At 33.2% G+C, this 12,028-nt stretch overlaps 2 protein-coding genes across 2 annotated transcripts; both read left to right on the forward strand.

The window, feature by feature from the left end:
• Window positions 1–9,185: 9,185 nt before the first annotated feature.
• LOC114410596 (abscisic acid and environmental stress-inducible protein-like) lies at window positions 9,186–9,548 on the forward strand. Its single transcript, XM_028374558.1, has one exon. The coding sequence runs from the start codon at window positions 9,186–9,188 to the stop codon at window positions 9,546–9,548; it is 363 nt and encodes a 120-aa protein (XP_028230359.1).
• A 458-nt stretch (window positions 9,549–10,006) lies between these two features.
• LOC114410597 (ran-binding protein M homolog) lies at window positions 10,007–10,519 on the forward strand. Its single transcript, XM_028374559.1, has 3 exons — window positions 10,007–10,056; window positions 10,164–10,421; window positions 10,501–10,519. Exons 1-3 carry the CDS (start codon window positions 10,007–10,009, stop codon window positions 10,517–10,519), a joined length of 327 nt encoding a protein of 108 aa, XP_028230360.1.
• The last annotated feature ends 1,509 nt before the right edge of the window (window positions 10,520–12,028 follow it).

Consider the following 12,028-nt stretch of genomic DNA (forward strand, 5'->3'; position numbering starts at 1 on the left):
CGGATATATTTTTACCTACAACACCTACTATTTCAAATGTGTAGGTAAAATATATTAGTTTATACCTATAATCTCTAACTATAGGTAAAAGTCAATTTACTTGTACCTACGGTCCTTCCTAAGTGTATATTTTTGGTGCACCATGACCCTCTTTACATGGAGGGAATCATCACTAAAATGTAACAAGTTTCTAAATTTTTAAATGTATAAAAGAGTTAATTCGAGTTGCTAGACAAATAGACAAAGTAAAAACCAAACACTTGAACATTTTGTCGCTGGGTCACATCTTCATTACCATCTAAATCATGTTCCTGAAATAACATTTTGTCGCCGGCTCACATCTTCATTACCATCTAAATTTCAACTCACCTCTAGTTAAGATTGTTTGTAGTTTGATGATTTTTACTGGTAGAACCATTTGTAGATACCTAAATTAAAAGAATGTTTTTTCTTTGTAAAGTATCATATCATAGTTAAATCGTTGAATAAGTAGAATTATAAATTCATACCTCTTGATCTATAGCTTCTAAGACTTGATTAATTTGTGGATCTTCTACAAATCGCACTTTAAGCACAACTACAAGGTTTTCAAGCAAAATCTCTAACTTTTGAATTCTATTATTTGCATAAGAGCTTTGAGATGAACTTGCTTGATGTGGAAGCTTGCCAAGACAACGCACACGTCCTCTTTTTTCAGGTCCTTTGACTTTTGAATATATATCATTTGTCCAATTAGTAGAATCTTGGGTGCTTTGTAAATTTTGTGAACTCTCTACTTCAACCATTTTCTTTTTTAATTCATCCTACATAAATACACCTTATAAATTATTATCATACATCAATATCCTGAATACTTCAATATCACTAAACAAAACTCATCTCCACATTAGTTACTCCTCCTCACCCCATAACCTTCTATTAGAAAATTGAGCAAAACAAAGAAAAAGTATTGAAATAAAAATTAAAATTCTTACAATTACAATAGCAGCCTTTTCAGTAACAATGCTTCCATCTTTTCGAGTTGAGTGTTAATATAAATTTTTGCCCTAGAAGGTTGCACTCCCTTAGCCTTTGTTGTCTAACATTAGTTAAAAAAATCATGGTAGCTTTGAAGTTAGAAGAGTGACAATGAGATGATGCCAAGTAAGAAACTGAGCATTGTGCTGATAATTTTACAATTTAAACAAAAAGTTTAGTACAATACTATAGTATTTTCTATGCATACCAATTTGTGGAAGTAGTTTTTTATTTCTCCAACAATTAACAAATAACAAATATGTTTAAAAAAAACTATAGTCACATGCAAGGAACACCAAAATATAGTAACTGTTTTTTCAACATCAATACTTGTCCTAGAAAATCAAATGGTTTTAGTAACTAAGTTCAATGAATAAAAAATATATTTATCCTAAAAAGGTGGTATTTAGCCACTTAAAAATGCTAGAAGCGCACCTAGGCGACAGAGTCTGATTGCTTATTTAGGACCACTTAAAAATTCCAGAAGGCAAGGCACAGTCATAGAACAGAGAAAGAACACTGCTTTTCAATTAAGCCCTGTATGCTCCATTTGGCCTACCAAGTACATTTTTATCTTTTAATTTTACTATCACACATAAAAATACTTACGCTACAAATTCTTTAAAATTTGAGTTACCACCAAGGATCTCTAAATCCTCCTTCAGGCCAAAAATTAAGACATTTATAAGTGATTCAATAAAGACCTAATAACAAATGTCATATGAATCATTTAAGAAGGGACCTTGCAAGATATTCCCTGGTTGTGGCCAATGCTTGACTTAGTGTCTGTAATAGGAATAAATACAGTTATTCCTTAAATAAGTGAATTTATTGTCGATTTTCTTTTTTGGTATTAAAGTGAAGCATATTAGTGAAGGATGTACTATACCTGTTCGGACAAAGGAGCTCTAGAATCTATACTATTACTAGCAACTTTCCTAGCTATAACATTTGGATCAGTTTCAAGTATGATACTTCACAAAATATGAAGACATGAAGTTTATGTGAAACCGGCGTGGAGTCAAGACAAAGGTAGATAAGATGCAAGAAGAAAAGGAGTAAGTGTTGAGGTGATAATGAGGGAGAAGGCAGACAAAAGGAGGAAGATCAGAGGAGTATGCCTTAGCTAGATAAATGTGATTTATGGTATAATTCTACTGACATTCCAGTACTATGGGATCTATAACTACTGAAATCACATGCAGCTATAGCAGCAAGGTACAATAACATTTAAGGATTAGCAACTTAATTAATTGCATCCAAGATTTAAGTCATGCCTTTTAAGATTAAGCCATGATTTCCGAAACAGTATGTGCCATGTGGTTGGCTTAGAATTTAGATTTAGACTTAACCACAAAGAATCTTTAAATTTCTCTTACATCAAGAATTGAACATCTACAAATAATGTCATAAAGATATACATGGCTAGTTTCTTATCTTTATACCACCACCTTTATGCCATTTGAATAACATCTCACACACGTATAATTAGGTGTCGTTTGTCGTTTTTTCGGTAATGAATATATCTTTTACAGAAAGTAATTAATCTTATTCAAACCAAATAAAATTGTTATAGTGTAGATAGTGTAGATAACAAATACTAAAATCAGGACAAAATATAGTTTAGAGATACCAATAACATGTTCAAGATTAATTAATGGCAAGACAAAAATATTGACAAACATTCATAAGTATTCAGTAATCAAAATATAGCTTATTATATTCATAAAGCATATATTTCAAAACAAATGATGCAAAACGTGTAATTTGAGAAGGAAGGAAGAAAGAGTAGTCTTCTCTAAACAATAAAAAAAAATATATCCTATTTTATAATATAAAAATATAAATATCTTAATGATATTAATTAAAAGTAGCAATAAAAAATAATTATTTAAAAGATTTGTAAGGTTTAGAGCCTAGCAATTAGGAAGTATCATTACTACTCTATATTTCTTTGAACTTTCAAAAAATTTGGTCCATACTCAAAGAAGAGAGACCAACAATTCTTGAAATTATTCCAATCCACTTCCCATCATTTATATAATTTCAAAATCTTAATAGATACAAAAAAGAGAGAGAAAGGGTTGTTATGCTATTTCTTACTGGGTGTAAAGTATACCCCCTCTTCTAACTATCCCATACAATATGGACAATTTTTGGTTTCTATCCTACTTAACTGGAACAAAAGAACTTTTACAAAGAATGATTCTGACACCTCTAATGTAGATGCTGCAAGCAGGCCATTGTGTCTAGCAACAAAACCATCATATTGATGCAAAGTTGCAATCCCCACCCTCACTAAGATCCTCCTCACACTTGTTACCAATTTTCACAGGCCATCTCCAAGACCATACTTCTCTAACCAGCAATGGCATAAAGGTGGTATAAAGATAAGAAACTAGCCATGTGTTTGGAATCACGGTAGAAACATCAAAAACTACGTCAACAACGTGTAACCAAACACGCTATAGATGATGTGTTTTCCATTTAATCACTACAGCAGGGCTGGTCACCAACCAACCAAATGGTCCACTAATCTATTTGTAAAGAATATCATTAAATAGACTGAGTAAGAAAAAAAAAATCAAAGAGGAACAGTAAATGAGATCTGAAAGAGAATAGTAGAAGACGCAAGTTATGTCACGCAAAATCGCTTCCAGATTCACAACACAAACACTTATTACAACAAAGAAGAACACAATTGAAATGAATGAACAAAGAATCGTAGATTTATTTAGTCATTGGAAGCGCAAAGAGCAGAAACGGTTAAATTGAACGAGAATAGGGAAATTGGAAAATAAGAACGCGCGATTGAAGCGGTGAGAAGAGAACCATAGCATTCATATTTAATGGAGAATAAAATATATTAAAATAAAGAGTTAACGAGAAAGAGACCTGAAAGTGTGAATGAGAAGGATTGTTGAAGAGAGCTGAGAAAATGTGTGAAGAGGAGGAAAAAAATTTCTGCAACTCCAACGAGAGAGAGAGACCGCTATCTTTGTTGTACGGGCAAGAAACTTTTATTAATTTAGTTGGTTTTGAAGGAAACCCATTACTTTTTCTCAACAATTCCTTTCTGGAGGATTGGTTTGCAAGCCTGGAACCACACAAAATTTGAAACTTTCACCTCACTTTCTTCTTTATCTTCCTTTTTTAATTATTTCCTTTTCTTGTAGTGTTTTGTTCTTTATTAATATGTAGTAGCTTAGCTAGCTATAGCTTCCTTAGTTTCTAGTTGTACATCTATAATTTTTTTTTTGTTTTTGTTTAAATGGTGTGTATCTTCTATTAAATGTAATCTTATTTGAATTAAATAGAATTATTGTACAGGCAAGAAACTTTTATTTTATATTTTTGAATATTTCGTATTAAATAATTTAGAAATCTATATATTTTCTCACTATTTTATTTTTATCTTCATTTTTTTAAAAGCTTCTCTCTTTCTATTTTTTTAATCAAACAAATACTAATATTGTCACATCATTTAAATGTCTTTCGCGATTTTTTTTGCCTATATTGTGCTTTTGTCTACATCAAATAATGATTGGTACAAGTGGTTGAGTTTTACCTACATTAGTCAGTTGTAGGTAAAAGTATTTTTGAGATTTACCTACACTAATTCATGTCCGTAGGAAAACGGCGTCTGTAAACATAGGTTATTTTTCTTGTAGTGGACAATATATTTAAAATGAATTATGTATGCATTTTAGGTGTGTTAGAGTTGTAGGGGGTTTTGTGGTGGATTGATGGGAAGAGTAAAATTGAAAAAATAATATAAAATGGAAATAAAAAATAAGAGAAAAAAAAAGGTAAGATTGAGAGAGAAATAAGATTAAAAAAATGAATTTCGTAAACATCAAAGTTACCCCAAAATCTGATAATTTCCTTCGAATTTGATTTTTAATTAATTTCTTAAACAACCTTTTTGAAGTTATGGAGTTGTGATAAACTTGAAATGAAAATAAAATGTTAGAAAAAAAAAATTAAAATGCATACATAAACAATTAAAAGAAATTAATACCATGTAAAAAATCTCACATTCAAAGGATAAACAAAGAACCTAAATATAAATTAAGGAAGTGAGGATAAATTAAAAGATAAATAAAAAAAGATTGAATGTGATTAGATGGGATACTTGAAACTACATGGAACCATGATAAACAAAATTGCAAGTGTTAACCATTCAAAAAGATAAACAAAATTGGTTGGCCTGCACCATTAAAAAAATTGAACAAAAAAATGAGTTTTTTCTATTCATTTGTTATAGAAAAGGGAGGTTGAAAAATATAAAATTGTATTGAAGCAAGTTGCTCAAGTGAAGGGGTAAGATGATTTTACATAGCATATTTAAGTCTGCATATTGAGTTAAAGATCGAGTTGGATGCAAACAACCATACAACAAATTCAATATTCAAGGGGTGAAGGGATGAGTTAGTAGGAAAATTGTTCGAGAAGGGTGCAAAGGTGAAGACAAAATGAAGGAATAAAGTTAAGTTGAAGAAGTATGAAAATATAATTAAATAAGTGACACAGTTTCTTTGTATCCATAAACCATATTGGCCTTCCTTTGCACCTTCACAGCTATTGCAATGGCTTTTAACACCATCATCCAATGCAGTTCTTCTTCATCTCATACGATCAGGACTACATACGACGTGTTTGTCAGCTTCCGCGGTAAAGACACGTGCAACAACTTCACTGGTTTTCTCTTTCAAACTCTTCGTAGAAATGGCATTGATGCCTTCAAAGATGATGCAGTTCTCAAGACAGGCAAATTCATAGTACCATTGATGCTATTGGCCACAAACTTGCACACATCTGCAATTGCACTGAAGCATCCCCGAGTCATGTTCTTCCAATTTTCTATGATGTTGATCCATTAGAGGTGCAAAACCAGAGTGGGTATTAAGAGATAGCCTTTGCAAAACACGAAGAAAGATTCAGAGAATTGAAATCGCAGTCAAATGTTTGTATGTGAGTAATTCTTCTTTTATCATGTAGGCATAGTTGGTTATAGGGTTGTGGTGTGGAAGTTTTGTTTCACAGCCTAAGATGGTGATAGTTGGTTACATAAGCGGTTGCAATGCAAGCAAGGATAATAGGTAATAATTTTGTGATTAATTTAAGGACAAAAGTGTCAAATGAAATGTGGTCGTTGAAGAACAATTCCTAAAAATAATATCATTAAAAAATAATTCTTACAAATTCTCTCATTCGAGATAATTATTTTAATTTGTATAGAGAGAAGATTGATATATTTCAAAAATATTATTTATTGTGAACTTTGATTATATTATAGTTCATAAATTTTTAAATATTCATTATGAATTATAATTGTCCTCTTGCATATAATTTTTGGTGAATAGATTGTCCTCTTCTATATTGGAATAACTAGAATGAAGGGATTTGGGAGTTATTCTTCAACTAGAAAAATTTTAGAAGTTTTTCTTTTAAGAGAACGTTTTGGGAGTTTTTTTTTTCAAAAAGAGCTTTGGGAAGTTTTTTTTGACATCTTATCTCTTTTAATTTAGGTCTTGTTTGGGGTGGTTTTTAAGTTTGAGTTTTAAAAATTTTTAAAATAAGAACCAATTTTAAGTTTTAGTTTCAAAAAAATTTTAAACCATGTTTTAAAATATGATTAACTTTAAAATAAACTTATTTTCAAAGTTTCATATTACATTAAAATTAGTTTTCGAGTGCTTTTGCTTGGGGGTGACGACAATGGTGATGATGTTAGCAGTGGCGGTAGTAGAAATACTAGTGGTGATCGTAGTGGTAGTGAAGGTGATAGTTGTAACACCCTCTACCCTAACATACATATAAATAAGAAAAATATATAAAAATATGGAATTAACTAAAATGATTTTATTCAATTAACATAAAGAAGTTCATGTGAGTAAAAGGGTTACATTCACTTTAATATTATCAAATAAAACTTATTAAAAACATATCTGACTCAGAATAAGATCGTCAAAGTTTACAAAAGAAATTTTGCTAAATCAGTGAGGTAAAATAAAATAACATCATACAATTAAAATAAAACATATCCTCAATGCCACATCCTATCAGAGCATTGTATCCCAGTATCCTCTAGCACGAGGTTCTTTAAAGTCATCTACCTAATCATTTGCTTTCACGAACACAAGGTTCGAGATCATCACAGGATCTAAACACAAATAATACATAGGGAGTGAATTATTATATTTCTAAAAAAATACAAATAAACAAAGACATGATCAAAATAAATTATAGAAGTATTTATAACATAGTTCAACTTAATACAATTCACGTCACTTCACCACTTTATCATTTAAAATTCATTTTTCAATCATCAATCACATTACACATGAATCACACACTCGGATTAAGACGTAATAGCACTCATTATTTTCATAATAAACAATTAGCAGACGTTATGCAACAATTATACTAAGACTCAAGTCTATATGCAATGTGGTACCATGTCATTGAAAAACACACTCAGGCGTTTAGGAGTACATAACAAGACACACCACACAATAAGTATATGTCAGGTCACTCTCACTAAATAAAATCATAAGGTGACCAGTCAGGGTCACTCTGTTTTACGAGAATGCTCCAACCATATGGGATTAACATAGACTTAAAGGAGCACTCAAACCAAGTGTCTTTACGCCCAAGGCCTAGACTCCGAAAAATCCATTAGGGTCTCACCTTCCTGATTCATGTCCAACCCCTAAAATAATCTTTGCACGTTGACACTGCTCATGAATTATATAATACCCATGATCTCACACTCGTGTTTCAAACAAGTTTAGCACATTTCACTACAATTTAACGCTTTAGGTTCCTAACTAGGAATCCTACATTTTCCCTTTAACGCTACACATAAACACTTTTCTCAAGGTAAACACCAGTCAAGTTATTGTATAATTCACAGCTCACAACACAAGTATTGTCACATCAAGTGTTAACCACATACTTATTCACAACCAAATCTCATGTCCATAATTTAACATCTCATAATTTCACAATCCACCATCGCATGTTACGTGTATCTCACAAATTAACGCATGTTCAACTTTGCACTTACACTCAATCTCAATAACAATATTATGATCTCAATGCAACATATTATCTCACAATTCATCACATATTCAATTCACTTACACACAATTTCATGATCTCAATATGACAATATCGTAATTATAATCATACATAAAGAATTGCAATACAATAAACATCCCAAAAAAAAACCCTAATTTGATCCACTAAGGATTCATACACATGTTCATTTTAACCCCAATTGCAATAAACTCATCCCTTAACTCTAAGTGGGCTCACGTGTGTCGTTCGACAATGATAGCGGTGTCTCTAGTAGTTCCCTAAGATTCCTTAAGCTTTTCCCCTGTTTGCTCTATTAGGGTTTTCATGCGTTAGAGAGAAAAGGAAAATATGGTAGGCTCCATTTTACTGTCAATGTGCGGTACCAAATTATCTCTGCATAATCATTATTTCGCAAATCCCAACGGTGAGAATGTGTGAAAATGGGTTTCGAAGGTGGTGACTAAATTTCAAGATGATCCAACGGTTGACAAATATGGTATCATAGTTTTACTAGGACAGCTTTTGGGTATCTACGGGAAAAGGGAAAGCTCGGTGCGAGGGACATTTCTTCCATCACAGACAATATCTCGAAAATCCCAATGATAGGTGTGTGAAATTAAGTTCTGAACCACACATTCAAATTTCACGACGATCCAACGGTTAACGAATACGGGATCATTGTTTTACTGAGACAGGTTTGAGTGTATGCGGGAAAAAGAGAGGGTTTTGGGAGGGGGAGAAGGGAAAACAAATTTGAGAGGAAGAGAAAGCATAGAGACGTACGGTCAGTCTGGAAACTGACCTAATATGTCTCTATTTATAGCTAGGGTACTCTCAGCCTATTATTTACTCTATTTTTCTTTATTTTTATTATTTTATAAAAAGGAACTCTATTTTATTTCCTATCAAATGAATAAATAAAATATCCTTTTTATTTTCCTTCAAACCATTATTTTAATTAATAAAGTTATTTCTCCTTATTTATTTAATTATAAAAACCTCATCATTTTTCTAAAATTCTATTTATTTATAAAAAAATTCTTTTTAATTTATGGGGTGTTACAATAGTGGTGGTGGTAGCGATGTTGATGGTGTCGATGACAATGCTAGTGGTGGCAACCAATGGTGACGACAATGATAGCAGTGACAGAGGTGGTATTAGTGGTAGCGATGGTAGCCACGATGATAGTAGTGGTGTCAATCATGGTGATGGTGTTGGTAGCATTGGAGGTTGTGGTGATAGTAATAATGTCGGTGGTGTCGGTGGTGATGGGGGTGGTGGGGGTGGCAACATTAGCAGTGGTTGTAACAACAACGTTAGTGGTGGTGGCAATGGTGGTGGGGGTGGCGGTGACAGAAGTGGTGGCAATAACAATTATGGTGGTGGTGGTAGTAATGACGGTGGTTTCCGTGATGGTGGTGATGTCGGCAACCAGTGGTGGTAGTGTGGTAGTGGTGGTGGTTAGGACGATGTTGGTGGTGATTATGAAGACGTTGGTGGTGGTTGTGGTGGCGGTGATGAAGGTGGCATTACTAAAAAAAACTACATTCTACGACAACGAAACCACGACAATTCCCAAAAATCGTCTTAGAATGTCTTTGCGGTGACAATTTTGTAATATGGAGAACTTCAACGACGATGGTTTCATAAAGACCGTCTTAGAAAGTCACTTTCTAAGACAATTAATTATATAGCCGTCATGGAATGCTTTTGAAATTATTTAACTCTACGAGTGAATCCCTTTGTCTATCTCTCTCACGCACAAACTCATCTTCGGAACTCGAAACAACGCCACATTCCTCAACACCATCATTATCACAGCTTTCCACAACACCACCACCTTTCAAAACCACCAACACCTTCTCACACCATCGACCGCATGCATCCACATCACCACCATCGATGTCCCCTTCGGACAGGGGAACAACTTCTGCCGCGCTGATTGCTCTCAGGTGCTTCGTGAGGCCCCTCGTGATGGTGTTAAAGGAGTCATCACAGGCTCAGTTCCTAACGTCGAAGCAGTAGCATGAGAGGAGGAGGGAGCTGGCGTGGAAGTCAGTGGCCACGTTGGCGAGCCAGGTGGTGAAGAAGCAGAAGGCAATGAGGGTTTCGTGGTGGTATCTACAAACAAGTTGTCAGTAAAGTACACCAGCGTCAACCTTCACGGCCACAATGTCAGTGTCATTCAGGCAAACAAGCTTGCTCCTACCCAGCGCCTCATGTACTATTTCAAGATTCATGTCAAGGATGCCAACGTTCAAGGCCAGATAACAATTGGATTCACTTGTGAGACCTTCAACATGCAAAGACAACTAGGGTGAGTGAGAGAGTGAATGTATGTCTTTTCTTTCAGTTTCAACCCTAACCCTAATCTTATTCCTATTAATTCTTGTTAGGTGGGACGCCAATAGCTAGGCTATCACAACGATGATGGTTTGCTCTACCATGGACATTGCAAGGGGGAGGTGGTTGGCCCAACCTATACATCCAGAGACGTAGTTGGTGTTGGAATTAACTATGCTGCACAGGAATTTTTTTTCACGTACACACCAATTACTCCTACTCCTCCTTTATTTTATTTTTAGTTTTCTAAATTATTAACATTCCTTCTATGCCATTAAAAATGGCCAAGTTGTCGACTCTATTTATAAAGACATGAAAGGCCCCATTTTTCCAACCATTGGTGTTCACAATCAAAACGAAGAGTATATGTCACTTGTACCACTATTGCATTCTTATTTGAGTGTCCACAACCATGGTTTCATTGTATCTAAATCCTTTCTTTTATTATCAATACTACTTACAAACTTTTTACTCTCAAATAGCACACTCTTTTTATCATTACTTGAGGTGTTTAATATTTTAGAAGTGTGTTTCATTTATCTCTGACAGGTGCATGTCAACTTTGGGTAGAAATCATTTACTTTTGACCTAAAGGTAAGACTTAAGAGCTTTTGTTTTTTCATTATTCATCCCTTAGTTAGGATGCTAATTAGATGCTACAATAGGGTAATATTGATTTTAGTTTTCACTTTTTTATTTTCCCCCTTTGGCAATCACAAATATGGATCAGCAAAATCGCAATCATAACTAGTTATCATTAAGACATTAGTGTATTGAAAAGTAATGTTTCCATAGTTGTTTTCAAATTAAAGAACTATGAATTTTACTTGTACGGACTACAAGTAATCAGCTTATGAAACACTGGTTTGGTATATTAATACTTACCCACGAAAGTATTAACAATATTGCTGTCAATTCGTTAGGTTGGAAACGTGAGCTGATTATATTTGATTAAATAATTTGAATGATTATTTTACTCTAACCAGGCACACACGCACGCTCTAATACCCACTGACATAGAATTACTATGGAACAAAAACAATAAAACAATTTATCTGTATAATTAACTTTAATTAATAAATATATGCCATTATTTGCATATTTAGGTTTCCTCTAAATTTGGCCCTTTTAAGATTTTGAAGATTTTTTGTCCCATGAATTTTCAAAGTGAAATGACAGTCTCTATTAAGTTTCTAAGCATCGAATAAATAATAAGGTTCTACTTAACATTGAAATTATTTATAATATATAAAATGTTAGAAAATGCATGCTTCTTGTAGCGCTTATCTAATTCACAATTTAATACTAAGAAAATCATGATAGTATGGAATCTCTTTCGAGTAAATGTTGAAGAGCCTGATGCTAATTATATATTATGTTAACCTTAAACATTTTCCACCATCCTCACCTCCATATACCCCACTTATTGCTATCTTTGATATAGAAGATCTTTCCATGTAAAGGGTGACTGGATATACATGTCTTTTTTCTCCACTTTGTTTTATTATCATGTCAAGTACGGATTTAAATATTCCGTCTTCTTTGAATGTCTCCTTTCATGTCCTTTAAGAGTGCGTTTGG

The sequence above is a fragment of the Glycine soja genome, chromosome 4 (genome assembly GCF_004193775.1).
Source record: "Glycine soja cultivar W05 chromosome 4, ASM419377v2, whole genome shotgun sequence".
In the NCBI taxonomy this organism is placed as follows: Eukaryota; Viridiplantae; Streptophyta; class Magnoliopsida; order Fabales; family Fabaceae; genus Glycine; species Glycine soja.